Source organism: Herpailurus yagouaroundi, unplaced genomic scaffold (assembly GCF_014898765.1).
Source record: "Herpailurus yagouaroundi ecotype Mexico unplaced genomic scaffold, PumYag 195, whole genome shotgun sequence".
NCBI classification, from domain to species: domain Eukaryota; kingdom Metazoa; phylum Chordata; class Mammalia; order Carnivora; family Felidae; genus Herpailurus; species Herpailurus yagouaroundi.
In genome coordinates, this window is record NW_024412426.1 from 5789569 (window position 1) to 5810036 (window position 20468).

The following is a 20468-nucleotide window of genomic DNA, read 5'->3' on the forward strand; positions in this document are numbered from 1 at the left end:
TGATACCAGATAGCATTTTCCAAATTCTGCTCCAGAAACGACTAGTACAATACTAGCAGATGTTCAGTTTTTTTAAAATTTTTTTTAATGTTTATTTATTTTTGAGAGAGCATGAGTGGGGGAGGGGCAGGGAAAGAGAGACACACAGAATCCAAAGCAGGCTCCAGGCTCCGAGCTGTCAGCACAGAGCCTGACGCGGGGCCCAAACCCAGGAACCGTGAGATCATGACCCGAGCCGAAGTCCGACACCTAACAGACTGACCCACCCAGTCGCCCCAAGATGTTCAGTTTTTTAAAGGGGGGGTGGGTGGAGAAGGGTGCTATGATTTAAAAAAAAAAAAAGGTTGGGAAATTTTTAATTTTAAAAATTTGAAAGATTTTGTTACTGTAAGAATTTTCAGAGCCTTTAATGTTACTCCCAGCATGTAGCACAGCTGGTAGGTGTTCAATAAATATTTGTTTAGTCCGTAAATTTGCATCGTGAATCTCCAGGAAATAATACAACATGTAACATTTCCCAAAAGAAAAGCAATTTATATTTGTTAGACATATTTAAACAGCTATTTAAAAGATTGTTTATTGCCACATTGTTTAAACTAGTTAATAACTCCAGGCAATCCTCATGTCCATCAACTAGGTGATAGTGAAAGAAATTATGGTACAACGAAAGACCGCAGAGCAATTCCAGAAAGCTCAGAGACACGTCAATTCTGTGCTGACTATCTAAAGAAGAATGACTTGCTCTTCTCTCGAGGGTCTTTGGAGGAAAAAAGAGCATCTGGATCCAGGATTGAGTTGGCTCCATTACTTGTTAGGCTGAACTGTGAACAGGACACGTTATAACTTCAGCTCAGTTCCCTCAGCTCTAGCATAAAGCTTTTAAGCCAAATGATCTGCAGGATCCCTTTAGTCAAAGTTTGACAACTTAGTCTAAGAAGTCTCATTTTAGCTGTAATGAGTTTTTTTGAAATTAAATGAAGTCCAAGGAGTGTTATGCAATGAATTAGATTATTTTTCTATCTTCCTCATGGACTGTAAATATTGTAATAAATTAAGCAAATAAATAAACACATTTTTATGTCAGTTCCACACTATATATGAAAAGTTTTATAAATTTGTGTACACTTAACCCGACGAGTCTACTTTTAGAATCTAGCCCAATGAATTACTCAAGAATGTAAAACAAGATTTAATTTAGCAAAGATGTTCATTTCAACAATGGGAAAAACAACAACAACAACAAAAAAAAAACAGTACCTAACAAGGAACTTGTTAATTAGATGATAGTACATTATAAAATATCACAGTATGAAGTCATTAAAATGATGTAGAAAAACATTTAATGCTACGGAAATAGATTTACAACATATTTTTAGGATGAAAAATGCAGGTTATAAAACAGCATGTACAATATAATCCAATTTTTATTGTAAAAGATTTCTATGTTGCTAAAGAAAGGTGTTGAATGACTACAATAAAAACTTTACACTAGTAATCTCTGGGTTTATATGTGTTTTCGAAGTTTCATAAAGTTAATATACATTGCTTAGAGAGCAATAAAATCAGTGATCTTATAATGTTTTTCCATAGTTGTTTCCTTAGTACTCTATGTAACATAAATAAGTCATTTATGGGATTCCATAAAACTACATCGGTAAATGTTTGCTTAAAACAGTAATGTTATTAACACTGTCATCAAAGATGCCTTGTCTCTTTTCCAAAAATAATGAATTGTGGTAAGACCAGAAATGAATTTTTTAGATGCCTTTAAAGAAATGATAGTTTCAATTGCATGCAGCCTTCTGTTTCTTGTTCCATAGTAGTCTGGTGCATTAAATGACGCTGAGAGGCATCAGTGTCTAAGACCAAGAAATAAAGGAAACCAAGGTGTCATGATTCTGAATACTTAGCATAATAAGGTTATTTGAAGACTCTACAATCTGCATTAAGGAATAAAACCAACTAGTCTCTGCAATGACACTCTAATGCCATTCTTAACATCTGTGCCTTTAAATTTCAGAAAATAGTACAACTTATTTAAAAGGTGGTGGGATCCACAGAGGATGACAATTTTTATTTTCTCCAGAACATTAAAAGGAATGCCATCTTTGGCCTCCATCATTTAAGAAGAAAAAAATATTCTAACCATAAAGGTTCTAATCTCAAGTTTTTGTTTTTCTTTAAAGTCCTTTCAAATGAGTCAGTGTGGCTTTACAAATGTAGATCTTGCATTGTTTGGATTCCTCTTATTTTGCTGCAGACTGGCCAAACTTTGGCAGGCACCAGCACCCCTTTGTAAAAGTCACAGTCACCTAGCAAAGAGGTCCCTGCAAAAACACCCCAAAACAAACTGGTATTTTTAGTCAACTATTCAGAAGGATATTGAGAAACATTCAGAGGATTTAGGAACATGAGTTAGGCTCAACGTTGTTTAGGTTGGGAAAAGGCAATTCTTTTGGTTGAAGTTAATTTAAATAATAAGACAGTAAAACCCAAAAGACTTTGATCCTCTCTCCCTTCCACTGTTTCCTAAAATTCAGTCGTTCATGTCTTATCTTCACAATTTTCATCGTATTGGCAAAGCACCTCTACTCTTACCACCTTAGTATTTTCTCTTTGGGTCTTCTACTCTGGGCGGTAGAATATCTATCAAATCAGAGGTTTGATGGGATAGTGTACACATTTAACCATTCTGACATTTAAAAGGATCTTGCATATTTGCCCCCACAAACCCTCATGTAATCTAACTTCGTCACTTCGCTGAGGCCCAGCATGTTTAAGTAACATGTTCATTGCTTGCTGTGTTCGTGGTCTTACTTGAAGAGGTTGACGGAGCAGGTGATGGATTTGAAAAACAACAGCAGCGCACACAGGAGATTCTGTTCATGGGCTGTCAACATACTTACCTACAAGTTACGTCCATAATTTCAAAGATGCTGGAAGTTACCTGCTCCTCCCCTTACCAATTTCACTTTTTTTTTTTACAGTTCTTAAATGGCTCAACACTCTACTGTGTTTTATCCATTCATCCGACCACTATTTCTCAAGTACCTGCTTTGTGCAAGACACTCCCTGAGGCTACAATAAGGAGCCAAAGAGACAAAATACCTTGCCCTTATGAAGCTTCCATTCTCCTGGAGAGTTCTAGCTTCCTAAATGTATGTCATGTTTCTTCTTTGCAACACTAAATTCCTGGAGTTCGAGATGTGGGTCTCATCTACTTTGGCTCCTCTGTAGTGCCCCAGAGGGTGGTTTACAGTGTTAAATCAGTGAATGAACAACAAAAAGATGCACAAGCCCTTTTGTTTGTTTGTCCTTTGACCCCAAGAACTACTTTTAATCACTTCGATTTACTCCACTTCATCTATTCTTTTTTTTTCCAGTTTTCAATTTCTCTGATTTTCATCTACAAAATCCTAAAGGTGAGAAAAGACAGGAGGAGCCAAGATGGCGGAACAGCATTTAAGTTTTTTGTGTGTCTCACATCCATGAAATACTGCCAGACCAACACTAAACCATCCTACACACCTAGAAAACTGATTGGAGGATTAACACAACAAACTGCACAACCTGAACCACAGAATTCAGCAGGTCCGCGGTGCAGAGAGGTGAATTTGGGGACCGAGAAGCCGCTGAGGATAGGGAACCGCTTTTGTGGGCGGAGAGAGGACGGAGACTGGGGGGGTGGAGAATACGGGAAGAGCACCCTTCCCCAAAAGCAACCGGAGAGAAAGTGGAAAATTGGAAATGGCCACAGGGACTAAACTAAAAAGGGAGAAAGGAGAAAGGAGAGGGTTTCAATTCCATTAAGACTGTTAACAAGGGGAGCGCAAAGGCTGCAACTCCGCAGCTCCATACCTGGCGGTGCTCTGGTGGGAAGGGCGAATCCCCAGGAGCAGAGTGGGGTCCGGGAGGTTCTCGGGCCACACAGGGAAAAGCGGTTCCACTGATGGAAGGACATTTGGTAGAGACTGTTGAGGCCACCTGGTCCCAGCAGACCCCAGAGGCAGCCACATTCGCGGGTGCTGGGGCAAGGTCCTTAAGGGTCAAGCCTGGTGCCAGCTGTGTGTTGTGATTTTCCAGAATCCCTGAAAACTGCTGCTACACTATCTCGTGAACTTTTTCTGGGGCGGGCTGGCACCTGGCCACAGTCTCGGAGCACCGGCAGCAGCAGGGTCCAGCAAGCATTCCTGGGTGCAGCCGACATTCGGTCATTGCTCATTCGGCCATTGCTCCATGAGACCCTCCTGCAGAGGGGCGGAACGGGTCAAAGCCGCAGTCCTTCAGAAGTAAGGGGCTGGGGGACACAGCCACATCTGAGACGGAACTCGGGAGAGAGGTGCTGCCTGGGGCCTGGTCACGGAGAGTGAAAGAGCTGGGAGTGGAGGAAAGCTGAAGACAGAGGATGGATGCATGATTGCTGATCCGGGAGAACAGACTGGGTAGCTGGGTGGCGCCACTTTCACTGCTTCCGCACATGCGCATATGCACCTATGAGCACCGCAACAATCCACCCCAGTAAGCTAGCAGCGCCATCTAGTGGAGAGCGGAGCTGTTACACTGAGCCCCGCCCAACTTGGCTAACTTCCCTCTTCAAGAACACAAGTCTCACCGTCGGCTTAGTTTATGGACTATAAAGTGCTACATAGACTGACTTCTAGGGGAAAACGAAGTAATTTCACGCCTACTTCAATCTATTAGCAGGTTCATCTATTCAATTTTCCTTTTTTTCTTTTTCTCTTTTACACTTTTCTTTTTCTCAAATACAGAAAGAGAAAAAAAATTCATTTTTATTTTCAATTTTTATTAAAAATAATTTTCTTTAAGTTTTATTACTCTAGTTTTCACTTTTGTGTAAATTTTTTCAAATTCCATTTTACTTCCATCATTTTATTTTAGTCTACTTCAGTGTATTCATCTTTTCAAATTTTCAAACAATTTCCTTTTTTTCTTTTTCTTTTTTCTCTTTTTCGTTTCTTTTCTTTTTCTTGAATGCAGAAAGAGAAAAACTTCATTTTTACTTTCAATTTCTATTAAAAATATTTTTATTTAATTTTTTACTATATTTTTTGCTTTTATGTAACTTTTTTCAAATTCTATTTTACTTCCATCATTTTATTTTAGTCTACTACAGTGTATTCACTTTGTCAAATTTTCAAATGATTTCTTTTTTTATCCTTTTTCTCTTTTTTCTTTCTTTTTTCTTGAATACAGAAAAAGAAGAAATTCGTATTTTTAATTTTTATTAAAAATATTTTCGTCTGACTTCAGCCAGGTCACGATCTCGCGGTCCGTGAGTTCGAGCCCCGCGTCGGGCTCTGGGCTGATGGCTCAGAGCCTGGAGCCTGTTTCCGATTCTGTGTCTCCCGCTCTCTCTCTGCCCCTCCCCTGTTCATGCTCTGTCTCTCTCTGTCCCAAAAATAAATAAACGTTGAAAAAAAAATTAAAAAAAAATATTTTCCTTAATTTTTTCTACTATATTGTTTACTTTTATGTATATTTTTTCAAATTCTATTTTACCTCCATCATCTCATTTTAGTCTACTTCAGTGTACTCATTTTTTCAAATTCTCAAACGATTTCCTTTTTTCCCCCGCCCCCTTTTTTTTCTCTAATCTGTCAAACCACTTTCGACACTCAGACGAAAACACACCTAGGATCTAGCATCTATTTGATTTGTGTGTGTGTGTGTGTGTGTGTGTGTGTGTGTGTGTTTAATTTTTAATTTGATATTTCTTTAATTTTAATTTTTTAATTTTAATTTTTCTATCTCTTTAATTTCTTTTCTCCCTTCAAAATGACAAAGTGAAGGAATTAACCCCAAAAGAAAGAGCACTAAGAAATGACAGCCAGGGATTTACCCAACACAGATACAAGCAAGATGTCTGAACCAGAATTTAGAATCACGATAATAAGAATACTAGCCGGAGTCGAAAATAGATTAGAATCCCTTTCTGCAGAGATAAAAGAAGTAAAAAATAGAATAAAATTAAAAACGCTATAACTGAGCTGCAATCACAGATGGATGCAGCGGCAGCAAGGATGGATGAGGCAGAAGAGAGAATCTGCGATATAGAGGACAAACTTATAGAGAATAATGAAGCAGAAAAAAAGAGGAGGATTACGGCAAAAGAGCACGATTTAAGAATTAGAGAAATCAGTGACTCATTAAAAAGGAACAACATCAGAATCATAGGGGTCCCAGAAGATGAAGAGAGAGAAAAAAGGGGTAGAAGGGCTATGTGAGCAAATTATCGCAGAAAACTTTCCTAACCTGGGGAAATACACAGACATCAAAATCCAGGAAGCACAGAGGACCCCCATTAGATTCCACAAAAACGGACCATCAACAAGGCATATCACAGTCAAATTCAGAAAATACTCAGGCAAGGAGAGAATCATGAAAGCAGCAAGGGAAAAAAAGTCCCTAACCTACAAGGGAAGACAGATCAGGTTTGGAGCAGACCTATCCACAGAAACTTGGCAGGCCAGAAAGGAGTGGCAGGATATATTCAATGTGCTGAATCAGAAAAATATGCAGCCAAGAATTCTTTGTCCAGCAAGGCTATCCTTCAAAATAGAAGGAGAGATAAAAAGTTTCCCAGACAAACAAAAATTAAAGGAGTTTGTGATCACTAAACCAGCCCTGCAAGGAATTTTAAGGGGGACTCTCTGAGGGGAGAAAAGATGAAAAAAAAATATATACATATACATATATATATATATATACACACATATATATATATATATATGCCATAAGCATATATATAAATAATGGTATATATATAAATACCATAAGCAACAAAGATTAGAAAGGACCAGAGAATACCACCGGAAACTCCAACTCTACAAGCATCATAATGACAATAAATTCATATCTTTCAGTACTCACTCTAAATATCAATGGAATCAATGCTCCAATCAAAAGACACAGGGTAATAGGGGCACCTGGGTGGCTCCGTCGGTTAAGCATCCGACTTCAGCTCAGGTCATGATCTCACAGTTCGTGTGTTCGAGCCCCACGTCGGGCTCTGTGCTGACGGCTCAGAGTCTGGATCCTGCTTCGGATTCTGTGTCTGCCTCTCTCTCTGCCCCTCCCGTGCTCATGCTCTGTCTCTGTCTCAAAAATAAATAAACATAAAAAAAAAAAAGACACAGTGTAACAGAATGGATAAGAAAACAAGATCCATCTATATGCTGTTTACAAGAGACCCACTTTAGACCTAAAGACACCTTCAGATTGAAAATAAGGGGATGGAAAACCATCTATCATGCTAATGGGCAACAAAAGAAAGCCGGAGTAGCCATACTTATATCAGACAATCTAGACTTTAAAATAAAGACTGTATCAAGAGATGCAGAAGGGCATTATATCATAATCAAGGGGTCTATCCACCAAGAAGACCTAACAATTGTAAACATTCATGCACCAAATGTGGCAGCACCCAAATATATAAATCAATTAATCACAAACATAAAGAAACTCATCGATAGTAATAGCATAATAATAGGAGACTTCAACACCCCACTCACAGCAATGACAGATCATCTACTCAAAAAATCAACAAGGAAACAATGGCTCTGAATGACACACTGGACCAGATGGACTTAAGAGATATATTCAGACCATTTCACCCTAAAGCAGCAGAATATACATTCTTCTCCAGTGCACATGGAACATTCTCCAGAATAGACCATATACTGGGATACAAATCAGCCCTAAGTAAGTACAAAAAGATTGAGATCATACCGTGCATATTTTCAGACCACAATGCTATGAAACTCGAAATCAACCACAGGGAAAAATTTGGAAAGGTAACAAATACTTGGAGACTGAAGAACATCCTAATAAAGAATGAATGGGCTAACAAGAAGTTAAAGAGGAAATTAAAAAGTATATGGAAACCAATGAAAATGATAACACCACAACCCAAACCCTCTGGGATGCAGCAAATGTGGCCATAAGAGTAACGTATATAGCAATCCAGGCCTTCCTAAAGAAGGAAGAAAGATCTCAGATACACAACCTGACCTTATGCCCTAAAGAGCTGGAAAAAGAACAGCAAATAAAACCCCAAACCAGCAGAAGACAGGAAATAATAAACATTAGAGCAGAAATTAATGCTATCGAAACAAAACAAAACAAAACAAAACAAAACAAAACAGATCAATAAAACCAGAGGCTGGTTCTCTGAAAGAATTAACAAAATTGATAGACCACTAGCCAGTTTGATCAAAAAGAAAAAGTAAAGGACCCAAATAAATAAAATCAAGAATGAAAGAGAAGAGATCACAACCAGCACAACAGAAATAAAAACAATAATAAGAGAATATTATGAGCAATTATATGCCAATAAAATGGGTAATCTGGAAGAAATGGACAAATTCCGAGACACATATACACTACCAAAACTGAAACAGGAAGAAATAGAAAATTTGAACAGACCCATAACCAGTAAGGAAATCGAATTAGTAATCAAAAATCTGCCAAAAAACAAGAATGCAGGGCCAGATGGCTTTCCAGGGGAATTCTACCAAGCATTTAAGGAAGAATTAACACCTATTGTCTTGAAACTGTTCCAAAAAATTGAAATGGAAGGAAAACTTCCAAACTCTTTCTATGAAGTCAGCATTACCTTGATTCCAAAACCAGACAGAGACCCCACTAAAAAGGAGAACCATAGACCAATTTCCCTAATGAACATGGGTGCAAAAATCCTCAACAAGATATTAGCCAAACGGATCCAACAATACATTAAAAAATTATTCACCACGACCAAGCAGGATTTATACCTGGGATGCAGGGCTGGTTCAATATCCGCATAACAATTAACGTGATTCATCACATCAATAAAAGAAAGGACAAGAACCATATGATCCTCTCAATAGATGCAGAGAAAGCATTTGACAATATACAGCATCCTTTCTTGATAAAAACCCTCAAGAAAGTAGGGATAGAAGGAGCGCACCTCGAGATCATAAGAGCCATATATGAACGACCCAACGCTAATATCATCCTCAATGGGGAAAAACTGAGAGCTTTCCCCCTAAGGTCAGGAACAAGACAGGGATGTGCACTCTTGCCACTGTTATTCAACATAGTATTGGAAGTCTTAGCCTCTGCAATCAGACAACACAAAGAAATAAAAGGCATCCAAATCGCCCAGGAGGAGGTCAAACTTTCACTCTTCGCAGATGACATGATACTCTATATGGAAAACCCAAAAGATTCCACCAAACAAACTGCTAGAATTGATTCATGAATTCAGCAAAGTCGCAGGCTATAAAATCAATGCACAGAAATCGGTTGCATTCCTATACACCAACAATGAAGTGACAGAAAGAGAAATCAAGGAATCGATCCCATTTACAGTTGCACAAAAAACCATAAAATACCTAGGAATAAATCTAACCACAGAGGTGAAAAATCTATACACTGAAAACTATAGAAAGCTTATGAAAGAAATCAAAGAAGACACCGAGAAATGGAAAAAGATTCCATGCTCCTGGATTGGAAGAACAAATATTGTTAAAATGTCAATACTACCCAAAGCAATCTACGTATTCAATGCAATCCCTATCCAAGTAACACCAGCATTCTTCACAGAGCTAGAACAAATAATCCTAAAATTTGTATGGAACCAGAAAAGACCCCGAATAGCCAAAGTGATCTTGAAAAAGAAAACCAAAGCAGGAGGCATTACAATCCCAGACTTCAAGCTATACTACAAAGCTGTAATCATCCAGACAGTATGGTACTGGCACAAGAACAGACACTCAGATCAATGGAACAGAATGCAGAACCCAGAAATGGACTCACAAACGTATGGCCAACTAATCTTCGACAAAGCAGGAAAGAATATCCAATGGAATAAAGACAGTCTCTTCAGCAAGCGGTGCTGGGAAAACTGGACATCGACATGCAGAAGAATGTACCTGGACCATTTTCTTACACCACACACAAAAATAAACTCAATGGATGAAAGACCTCAATGTAAGACAGGAAGCCATCAAAATCTCAAGGAGAAAGCAGGCAAAAACCTCTTTGATCTTGGCCACAGCAACTGCTTACTCAACACATCTCCGGAGGCAAGGGAAACAAAAGCAAAAATGAATTACTGGGACCTCATCAAAATAAAAAGCTTCTGTGAAGGAAACAGTGAAGGAAACAATAAGCAAAACTAAAAGGCATCTGATGGAATGGGAGAAGATATTTGCAAATGACCTATCAGATAAAGGGTTAGTATCCAAAACTGATAAAGAACTTATCAAACTCAACACCCAAAAAATAAATAATCCAGTGAAGAAATGGGCAAAAGACATGAAAAGACACTTCTCCAAAGAAGGCATCCAGATGGCCAACTGACACATGAAAAAATGCTCATCACTCATCATCAGGGAAATACAAATCAAAATCATAATCTGACAGCTTACACCTGTCAGAATGGCAAACATGAACAACTCAGGCAACTACAGCTGTTGGCGAGGATCCGGAGAAAGAGGATCTCTTTTGCGTTGTTGGTGGGTATGCAAGCTGGTGCGGCCACTCTGGAAAACAGTATGGAGGTTCCTCAAAAAATTGAAAATAGAACTACCCTACGACCCAGCAATTGCACTACTAAGCATTTATCCACGGGATACAGGTGTGCTGTTTTGAAGGGACACATGCACCCCCATGTTTATAGCAGCACTATCAACAATAGCCAAAGGATGGAAAGAGCCCAAATGTCCATCGATGGATGAATGGATGTGGCATACACACACACACACACACACACACACACACACACACACACACACAATGGAGTATTACTCGGCAATCAAAAAGAATGAAATCCTGCCATTTGCTACTACATGGATGGAACTGGAGGGTATTATGTTAAGCGAAATTAGTCAGAGAAAGACAAAAATCATATGACTTCATTCATATGAGGACTTTAAGAGACAAAACAGATGAACGTAAGGGAAGGGAAACAAAAATAATATAAAAACAGGGAGGGGGACAAAACACAAGAGACTCTTAAATATGGAGAAGAGAAGGTTACTGGAGGGGTTGTGGGAGGGGGATGGGCTAAATGGGTAAGGGGCACTAAGGCATCTACTCCTGAAATCATTGTTGCACTGTATGCTAACTAATTTGGATGTAAATTTAAAAAAATAGAAAAATAAAATTTAAAAAAAGAAAAGACAAAGCTATAGCTTGTGATGAAGGAAACCCAGGAAGCAACACATGCAAAAAATGAAAATTTCATCAGCCACTATCAAAAATATGTCAGTGAAATAAATGGCAGAATGTTTAAAATTTCTTAAAAAGTAGCCATTATAGTATATTCAGATAAAATATGTGTTTGTCCTGGTGTACTTTCTGAAATAGTTCAATATATTATTTGTCTCTTTAAAGTCTCTGTCTTTAATGATACTGTTGTGTAAATTCGTTTGGTATCGAGCAATTTGTTTTCCAGCTAAAGAAAATAGATTGTATTTACCTTAAATTTTCAAGACCTCCCAAATAATAAACGGTTAATGTCACTAGTAATCCTTACTAGGAAAAGAAAACCAAACCAAAGATTTTTTTTAAGTGTTGGGATAACTCAAAGTTAAGATGATAACAGCTGACAATTTTCAGCTTTTGCATGGATTGTTCTTCAGTTCATACTACGGACTTTTTTTCCCCTTGTATTTTTCTTCCGCCTTAAAAAAGAAATAAGCTATACTGATATATTCAAATTCTTTGTAAAAATTAAAGCTATAAAAGAGGTAGACTAAAGCTTTAAATATCACACCTTATCTCTTCTTTTTGTGAAACTCCTCTGCCCTCACATAAAGTCAGTGGGTGAGTTGCTAAAGGTCACCAGCCAATTGGTAACAACGGTAAAATTCTATACCCACCCCGCCTCGTTCCGTCAACTAGATGACACTGCCTCCCCCTAAATAAGAAAGTTAACAGTTCTCAATAAAAATAGAAATATACAAGCTAAACTTTTTTACATTTAGTCCTTTTTTTTTTTTTTAATGGGGGAAAAATGTGGTGTTCCAGAGGTAAAGAACAGAGCTTACAAGTCTAGATGAGAACCAAATCCGTCAGTAAGGGGGCCTTTCCCTGGACCTTTGTTGTCTCTTTATTCAATTTTTAGTATCTAGTTAGAACTATTATATTTCTGAATCATGAGGACAAAGCCAGCTTAAGCTCTTCCTCCCTCCCTCCCTTCCTTCCTTCCTCTCCCCCCAAGTACAAGAAAATATGGCTGGTAGTTTAAGAATTGATCAATCTCACTCTGAAATATTTATGTACTTTTCTCTGACTTGGTTACTCCTCCCACGGATATTAATAGTTTCTTCTTCTGGGATAACTCTGCCTCTAGCAGAAATGCTGCAGTGTAGCGGAGATGCTGGTGTTGGGACTGTAAACGATGCGTTAGGAATGGTCTTGCTGCACTTCAGCCTGGAAGCAGAGGTTTATTTCTGGGTCTACACCTTTGCCTGCCAGCGAGATAACACAGCACTGTCACTTGCGAGCATTGTTGCAACATGGGTGCTTTTGAATGTCTGGATTCTTTATTTATGTAATTTTTTTTAATGTTTTTATTTTTGAGAGACAGAATGCGAGCAGGGGAGTGGCAGAGAGAGAGAGAGGGAGAGACAGAACCTGAAGCAGGCTCCAGGCTGTCAGCACAGAGCCCGACGTGGGGCTTGAACTCACAGACTGTGAGATCATGATCTGAGCTGAAGTGGGAGGCCGAACCACTGAGCCACCCAGGCGTGCCAGAGGTTGGTTTTTTAAAGCCAGAAAGAAGAGCTTGACTTTGTTGAGATGTACAATAAACAGCAGCTGGGAGTTCTTCGACAGAAAGTCTCATTATGAAAGCAATTATTTTAAGACAAGACATTTGACAACAGTAAGTCAGGCACACAGAAGAGGGGGAGACCCTACTCTGTATCCTGGGGTTGCCTTGTTTGGGTGGCACCATGGTGCTAATGCATGGAGTGTTTGGCCAGGGGTGGAACATCTGATCTGCACAGGTCTCTGCTGGGTAGTCCCTTGGTCTCATCCACAGTGGTTCCCTTGGATGGCTCACTGGTCTACGTGAGGTCCCCTCTTAGGGATATGGGAACCCACTCTCCAGCTTCCCATTGGGAGACCTCGGAGAGTCTTTCTCCCACACACCCATTTCTGGTACACAGGGCAATCTTGGGTCTACGGGAGACTAGCACATAGGTTATCTCTGTGCTGAGTCCCCTGAACGCTAAGGGGTTTTTTGTTATGTTACCCTACTCCTCCAGCATTTAGCCTGGAAGGAAACTAAGGTGCATGTTCTTTTCTCAGAAGAGCTCCCCAACTTTCCTCTTGCTTTCCTTCCAGTTCTCCTCCCTACCCTTGTCCGGGAGAATCTTCTCTGGGCAGAGTGACTCCTTGCTCTATATTGTCATGAATCTGCGAATCGCTATGATTGGAGCTTAAGTCTCCTGAGACCCTCAGCTCCTGAATCCCAAGAGCCCTCTCCCTTGTATTCTGCAATATCATCTCTTCTCTGAGTCAGGACTATTGGCCGAATGGGAGGAACGGTGAGGGTATGGAAGCAAATATCTCACAGCTGGCTGGCTGATCTCTGGCTATCTCAAAATATTACTGTCATTGCAGCAATCCAGGCATGAAGCCGTATGAACTGAGTGGCATAAAAATAAAAATGATGGGAGGCACCTGGGTGGCTCAGTTGGTTGAGCATCAGACTCTTGGTTTCAGCTCAGGTCACGATCTCGCAGTTTGTGAGTTTGAGCCCCACATCATGCTCTGCACTGGCAGCATGGAGCCTGCTTGGGATTCTCTCTTCCCCTCTCTCTGTCCCTCTCCGTCCCTCAAAATAAATAAATAAACTTAGGAGAAAAATAGAAATGAAGGGACACTGAACAAGAAACACAGTGAAGAAGTAACAAAATCTTGTTTGTGGGACACACGCAAGGCAGAAGAGGGGAGGAAAGGCACTTGACGGCCTGGATTGAGGTGATGTTGGCCATCATGGGACCTATTTTTCCATGGCTTATACTCCCCCTTCTCCGTTGCCTTTACACCCTAATCATGAAGTCCTGGTAACTAAATTAAAAGTTCTTCAAATCCATATCCCTCTTCTTCGTCACCACGGTCACTGTCCTTGTTCATGCCAGCAACATCTCTCCTCTGGACTATCTACTGCATCAGACTCCTTACTTCTCTCTCTCTCTGCCCTCAGCCCCCTAGAACTCATCCTACATTCAGTCATAAAGATGACCTTTCTAAAGCAACAATTAGATCGTGCCAGCCATGTTTCTCTCTGGCTTTCTAGTACCCATATAATGCATCGAATTCCTATGCTCACGGCCTTAGGGAACCCTACATCATGGGGCTTACTTTGCTGGCCCAGCTTCATTCGATACCTCTTACCTGGGGCCGTAAGTTGGGCCAAAAGGGTAGTGTACTGGACTGGTCCACGCCATGGACTCATCACAACGTAGCCTGGCTTTGAGTCCTAACCCCACTGTTCACTTGGACAAGTTATTTAACTATAGTGATTCAGTATTCTCCTCTGTGAAATGTCATTAGGAGGATTAAATGGGAATAGATTTTAAAAGTGTACCTGGGGGGGGGGGGGGGGGGGGGGGGCGGGGGCTTGGGTGGCTCCGTCAGTTAAGTGTGACTCTTGATTTCAGCTCAGGTCATGATCTCATGTTAAATAAAAGAAAAACACTTGGGGCACTTTGGCTGGCTCAGTCGGTAGAGCCTGTGACTCTTGGTCTCAGGGTTGGGAGTTTGAGCCTGACATTGGGTGTAGAGATTACTTAAAAAAATAAGAGTTTTAGGAAAGAAAAGAAAAATATTTGCCCAGATGGTCAAGTCTCTCTCATCCCAGTGAATTTACACCTTCCGGTTCTTGAACCTATTTTGGGGGCCTTCCTTCGGTCAACCTTTAGTCTTCCTTCTAGAAGGAACTACAATGTCAGGTGTTTTGTAAAGCCTTTCTACTGTACTTTGTTCCTCACTCTATTAAAACTTTTATTGAGGGGGGCCCAGCTGACTCACTTGGAAGAACAAGCAACTCTTGATCTTGGGGTCATGAGTTTAAGCCCCATGTGGGGTACAGACATTACTTAAATAAAACCCCCCTTTTATTGTATTATAACTTGCATGAATTTTCTATGGCAGCTGCACCAAATTACCATGAACTAGATGGCTTAAAACCACAGAAATGTATTGGGTCATGGTTCCGGAGGCTAGAGTCCTGAAAACCAGCATCACTGGGCTGAAAGCCAGGTGTGAGCAGGACCACACTCCTTCTGGAGGCTCAGAGGGAAAAAGCCGTTCTTTGCATCTTCTAGCTTCTGGTGGCTGTCTGCATTCCTGAGACCGTGGCCACATCACTACCGTCCCTGCCTGCCCGCTAACATTGCTGCTTCCTCCCGTCTGTGTCAAATCTCCTCTGCCTCTCTCTTGGAAGGACACTTAACGATGGCATGGAGGGCTCACCTAGATAATCCAGCCTAATCTTGTCATCTCAAGATCCTCCATTTAACAATTTAGTATATTCCACGAGATGCTTTTATCCTATATAAGGTAACACAGGCTCTAGGGATCAGGATAGAATTATCTTTGGATGCCATGACTCGGCTCCTACAATAATTATGCGGATGTCAGTGTTGTTGCCTTTGTATGACAAGGCTCCATCACAGTGCAAGCACATAGCATGCAATCAGTAAGTGAAATACACGTATAGGTACGGCGGTACAGGGTGAAGGCCCACTGTCCATGTTCCTTGGTATTCCTTCTTTGCGAACGCTTTATTTCCCTAGGCCAGAGCTATTTCTTTCATGTGCTAATCTGTGGTTGGAAAGATATTTTACTCACGAATTGGATCAGCTTCTAGGTTAGGGAAATTAAGCAAACAGGGCCTTTGTCATTGGATCATTTCCTCCGAGCTACAGTGAGGCGAAGGAACCAAAAACTCCATTCAAACCCTGTTCCTTCTGAGCTAAGGGGCGGAGGGGAGGGTAAAAGGTGAAGGGGCCCTGGCAGCTGGAAGGCGACTTTCACGGAATCTGAGCACGCAGAGTGCCAGACTGACAAGTATGAGCTGCACTAAGAGTGCGGTCATCAGGCTGCCTGCCTGGTTTGTTGCCATTGCCTGGCCGTTTATTTAAACACAGTTTTCCTGGTAATTTAAGCTCCTAAATTCATGACCATTGCTTAACTGACCATTTCCCCATCTTGAGTCACTTGAGTTCAGCACAAGCATTTTTCTGAAGTGAGGTGGTTTCTTTTCCAGCGTTCCTAAATCACAGTCACCTTCACCCACAAGAATAAGTCTGTTCCAGCCACTGCTCACCTGGAAAGACAGCTCAGTAGCCAGGGTATTGTTTTTCTCAGTCATTGGAAATCTTTCCCCATGAAAGAAAAAAAAAGTCACTTGCAATAAAAGAAGCAAAAAGTAGGTTACTTTGTACAATTAATCTTTAAAACAATAAATTGTTTACTGTATTGTCATTGTTTATTTACTTTTATGCCAGCCTTTTTCATCTTTGTGTTGGCGGGAGCCCCACAGGATCAGAATGTTGAAAAAAACTGGAGGGCCCAAAAACTTATCCAAGATTTGCCTAAGAAGGCATGTAATCAGAAACTCCTAAGGTTTGGAAAAAATTCTCTCATGTACGTACACGTAACACCCATCTGTAATAAAACATAATTGTCAGAATTGATTTAAGTACTGTGACTGGCATAAAGCTCCTTTAACAGAGTGGTCTGGAAACCGTCAGAGCTTTTACTGGTCAGAGTAGACTCCTGTAGCCTGGCCAACGAGACCAATTTGCCTCCTAAAATCATCTCCAACAACACTCCTTCTAGCTCTGTTCCACTCTGTCTTTCCTAGGGATCATACTTCCTCCTATCAATTGGAACTTTGCACACACTGTTCCCTCTGCTTAGAATGCGTATCCTTCTTCCTCCTCTTAAGTTCTATTCATCCTTTGGATTGTAGCTCAAGCATTACTCTCTCTGAAAAGCTTTACCAGATTGGGTCAAATCCCCCAAGCGCTGGTGTAGCACTTAAGACCACCGACTGTATTTGTTTGTGTGATTAACTGATTGCTGCCTTCTCCTTCCACCAGACGGTACAAAGCTCTGTGAGGGCAGAGAACAAGTCAGTTTCTGTTATCATTACGTCACCAGCCCTTCTCTATTGCTGGAACCCAGTGAGCATCATAATGTTAAAAAACCTGGAGAGCCCAAAAACTTATCCCTAAGTACTCCATACTTACAGAGTAAGCATGTAATAAATATTTAACTGCCGAATGATTATGTTGTGAAATCTCATGCCCACTCTGCCACTGGGTTATTAGGCAGACTATTTGTCTTCACAGGGCCTCATCTTCATCATTTGTAAGAAAATGCCTCTTCCAGGCCCCAAATTCTAGGATATTTATGGTTCCTGCCTTGAGCCTGTAAGACTGATCAGGCTAGAGACAGAAAGCCAACGCACTGTCATCTGCCTGCCAAAATGCCACATACTAAGCAAGAAACTAGAATTACCCTCTGCACCTTTGCCCCTCTCCTTAATACTATGCCTTGATTCTGGCTTTCATTGCCTTTCATTTAAAATACTGTAGGGGCGCCTGGGTGGCGCAGTCGGTTAAGCGTCCGACTTCAGCCAGGTCACGATCTCGCGGTCTGTGAGTTCGAGCCCCGCGTCGGGCTCTGGGCTGACAGCTCAGATCCTGGAGCCTGTTTCAGATTCTGTGTCTCCCTCTCTCTGACCCTCCCCCGTTCATGCTTTGTCTCTATCTCAAAAAAAAAAAATAAACGTTAAAAAAAAATTAAAATACTGTAAATGCCGGGTGCCTGGGGGCTCATTTGGTTAAGTGTCTGACTCTTGGTTTCCACTTGGTTATGATCTCATGGTTTGTGAGTTCGAGCCCCTCGTCCGGCTCTGTGCTGACAGTGCACAGCTTGCCTGGGATTCTCCCTCTCCCTCTCTCTCTGCCCCTGCTGCACATGTTCTCTCCTTCAGAATAAATAAACTTAAAAAAATAAAACTGTTTAAAATACTATCAATGCTCCCTTAAATGGTGGACCTATGTTTAGTCCTCTCCTCTCAAAGCGTATCTGCAAGGTGCCAGTAAAACTCAGTCTAAACGCTGGACTGATCTTGGCACCCCTCTGCTTAAACATTTTTCTGCGTTTTCCACAGCACGTCAACAAAACTCCTCTCGAGAAGACATCCTTCCCCTGTTCCTGTTTCCCCTCCTGGCTTCTCCTTGGGAACTTGTGTTCCACCCAGAACCACTCCCAGGGCCCCAACACACATTGTTCTTTCAAGTCCCTCTGTCCTTGTGTGCATTTCTCTCTGCCCAGAAAACGTCTCTGCTCCTTTGCTAGTAAAGTTTCATTCATCCTTTTAGGCTCAAGCGTTCCTTGCATGTGGCCCAGGCCCTGAGTCAACCCCCATTTCTCAGGCTGAGCTTGTCACTCACTGCTTGTGTTCTCACAGGATACTGCGCACAAGCCGCCATAACAAGACTCCTTGGTGAGCTATATTTGTATGCAGAGGGACATTTGGGTTAAGAGCATGGGTCTCACATTCGGACTTACTTGAGTTTGAAACCAAATTCTGCCACTTACTGTGTGGCCTTGGAAATGATTCTTAGTTTCCTACTTGTGGAAAGGGGGGACTTAATGCCTAACTCATTGGGCTGTTGCAGTTACGGAAAAAATGTGATAATGTGTTTGAGGCACTTAGCACAATTGGCCCGTTATACTAACAGTAATTGTCATTGGGTTGTGAATGTGTCAAGTGTGAAGACTCAGCCCTACATTTTGTCCATCTTTCTATCCTGGTGGCTACTCAGTGAATGCTTCTTCAAAGGCATAAATGAAATAGTGTCCATAATGTATTTTTCTTTACAGGAGGACTAGAGGCTTATTCCTTTTTTTAGGAATTTTATTGAGGGGTTAAAAATTCTCTTGATCTTATGGCATATTCCAAATCGTATTTATCTTTCCCTTTGCTAAACTAATCCTGAACTCACACATGTAACATAATTTGAGATCAAACTTGAGTTTTTAGTATTAGTGTTTTCTGCTAAATTCTCCCTTCACACTTTCAAGAATTTTTACCGCATGCACGTCAATTTCAGTCCTTCCTTGTCAATTTCAGTCCTTCCTTAACTCTTTGTGGAACACAGACTATATCCTCCTTTGTCATAGGAGTAATACCAATAGCATGCACGTGTATAGGACTTATGTGCCAAGTACTGTTCAATGAGCTTTGCATGTTTCAAATCCTCTCTGGGATTCGTAACCAAACCGACTTTTCTAAGATGACAGTGAGTGGTCGAAGCGATTAAAACCGCTGCAAATTCTAGCCTAGTGTTCTGGCCACAGCATGGCTTTTGGACCCCAAAAGAGTCTAAGTTCCTTGAAGGCAAGGTTATCTCCTGCTTTCTCTGCAAAGAGAAAGTCTTGAATGCAGAGACTCAGTGAGCCCTGCTGACCCGCGCGTTTCCTCTCCTGTTCCTGTAATTAACTTCCACTAGAGGGGCAAACGTTCACACTGAACACTCAAGAGACTCCCTGGAAGGTTCAGAGCCTCACGAGGTTTAAAAGCCTTTAACCTTGGCCGAGCACCCTTTAGCCCTCAGCAAGTCACACTCTTCCTCGGTGGTTTCTCTTCGGTGTTCCCGGACCACTCCTTACAGGGTCTCTGACAAGGACAGACTACGTAAGGTTGAGAAAACACCTTTGTCCCCTTCTTTATGCCAAGGGCTGGTCACCGTGTGGGCCAGGCTGACTGTCCGAGAAGGCCTTGGGACCTCGCCGCCCGCGGCGACCCCAACCGCCCACGGGAGAGGGGACGGCGTCAGCTCTGCCCGCGGAGACGCACACGCCTCGCGCCCCGCTTCCAGGAGCCGCCCGGGCTGCGGCGCGGGTCGCCGCCACACCGGAAGCGTCCCGAGCGCGTGCCGGGCGGCCGCCGAGGGTCCGGCGAGCGGGGCGGGGCCGCCGGTCCGGTCCCCCTCCTCCCCCACCGGGGACGCGCGAGGGCCGGGCGGGGCCGGCGTCCCTTCCGGGGAGCGGTGGCCGCCGCCGCCGCCGCGTCTCCGGCGGCTTCCCTCCCCGCCCCGCGGCTCTGGGTGACGCTTCTCCAATAACAGCTCGCGGGGAGCCGCCGCTCCGGGTGCCCCCCGCGCCGGCCCCGCCAGCCCCGCCCCGCAGCCGGCATGAGGGCCGCGGGCGACGGCGGCCTGGAGCGCTTCTGCAGCCCCGGCAAGGGCCGGGGGCTGCGGGCCCTGCGGCCCTTCCACGTGGGGGACTTGCTCTTCTCCTGCCCGGCCTACGCTTACGTGCTCACGGTCAACGAGCGGGGCAACCACTGCGAGTACTGCTTCGCCAGGTAGGGCGGCGGCGCGGGCGGCCGAGCGGGCGGCGGGGGCGCCGCGGCGGCGGCTCGG

General features: G+C 42.3%; 1 protein-coding gene and 2 long non-coding RNA genes across 3 annotated transcripts in view; 1 reads left to right on the plus strand and 2 right to left on the minus strand.

Annotated features, from left to right (window-relative positions):
* Positions 1-551: 551 nt before the first annotated feature.
* On the minus strand, positions 552-6942 carry LOC121011787 (uncharacterized). Its single transcript, XR_005781764.1, has 2 exons — positions 6892-6942; positions 552-1859 (listed from the first exon to the last, which is right to left on the minus strand). It is a non-coding gene; the product is annotated as an uncharacterized LOC121011787 (long non-coding RNA).
* Positions 6943-7066: 124 nt separating this feature from the next.
* On the minus strand, positions 7067-20468 carry LOC121011784 (uncharacterized). Its single transcript, XR_005781761.1, has 4 exons — positions 20361-20468; positions 16352-16403; positions 10436-10547; positions 7067-7115 (listed from the first exon to the last, which is right to left on the minus strand). It is a non-coding gene; the product is annotated as an uncharacterized LOC121011784 (long non-coding RNA).
* The window catches only part of SMYD2 (SET and MYND domain containing 2), a 51472-nt gene continuing 51145 nt past the window's right edge, over positions 20142-20468 (plus strand). The window contains exon 1 of the mRNA XM_040446459.1: positions 20142-20410. Coding sequence (XP_040302393.1) covers positions 20238-20410 — 173 coding nt within the window. The 5' untranslated portion in view covers positions 20142-20237. The remainder of the gene's footprint in view (positions 20411-20468) is intronic.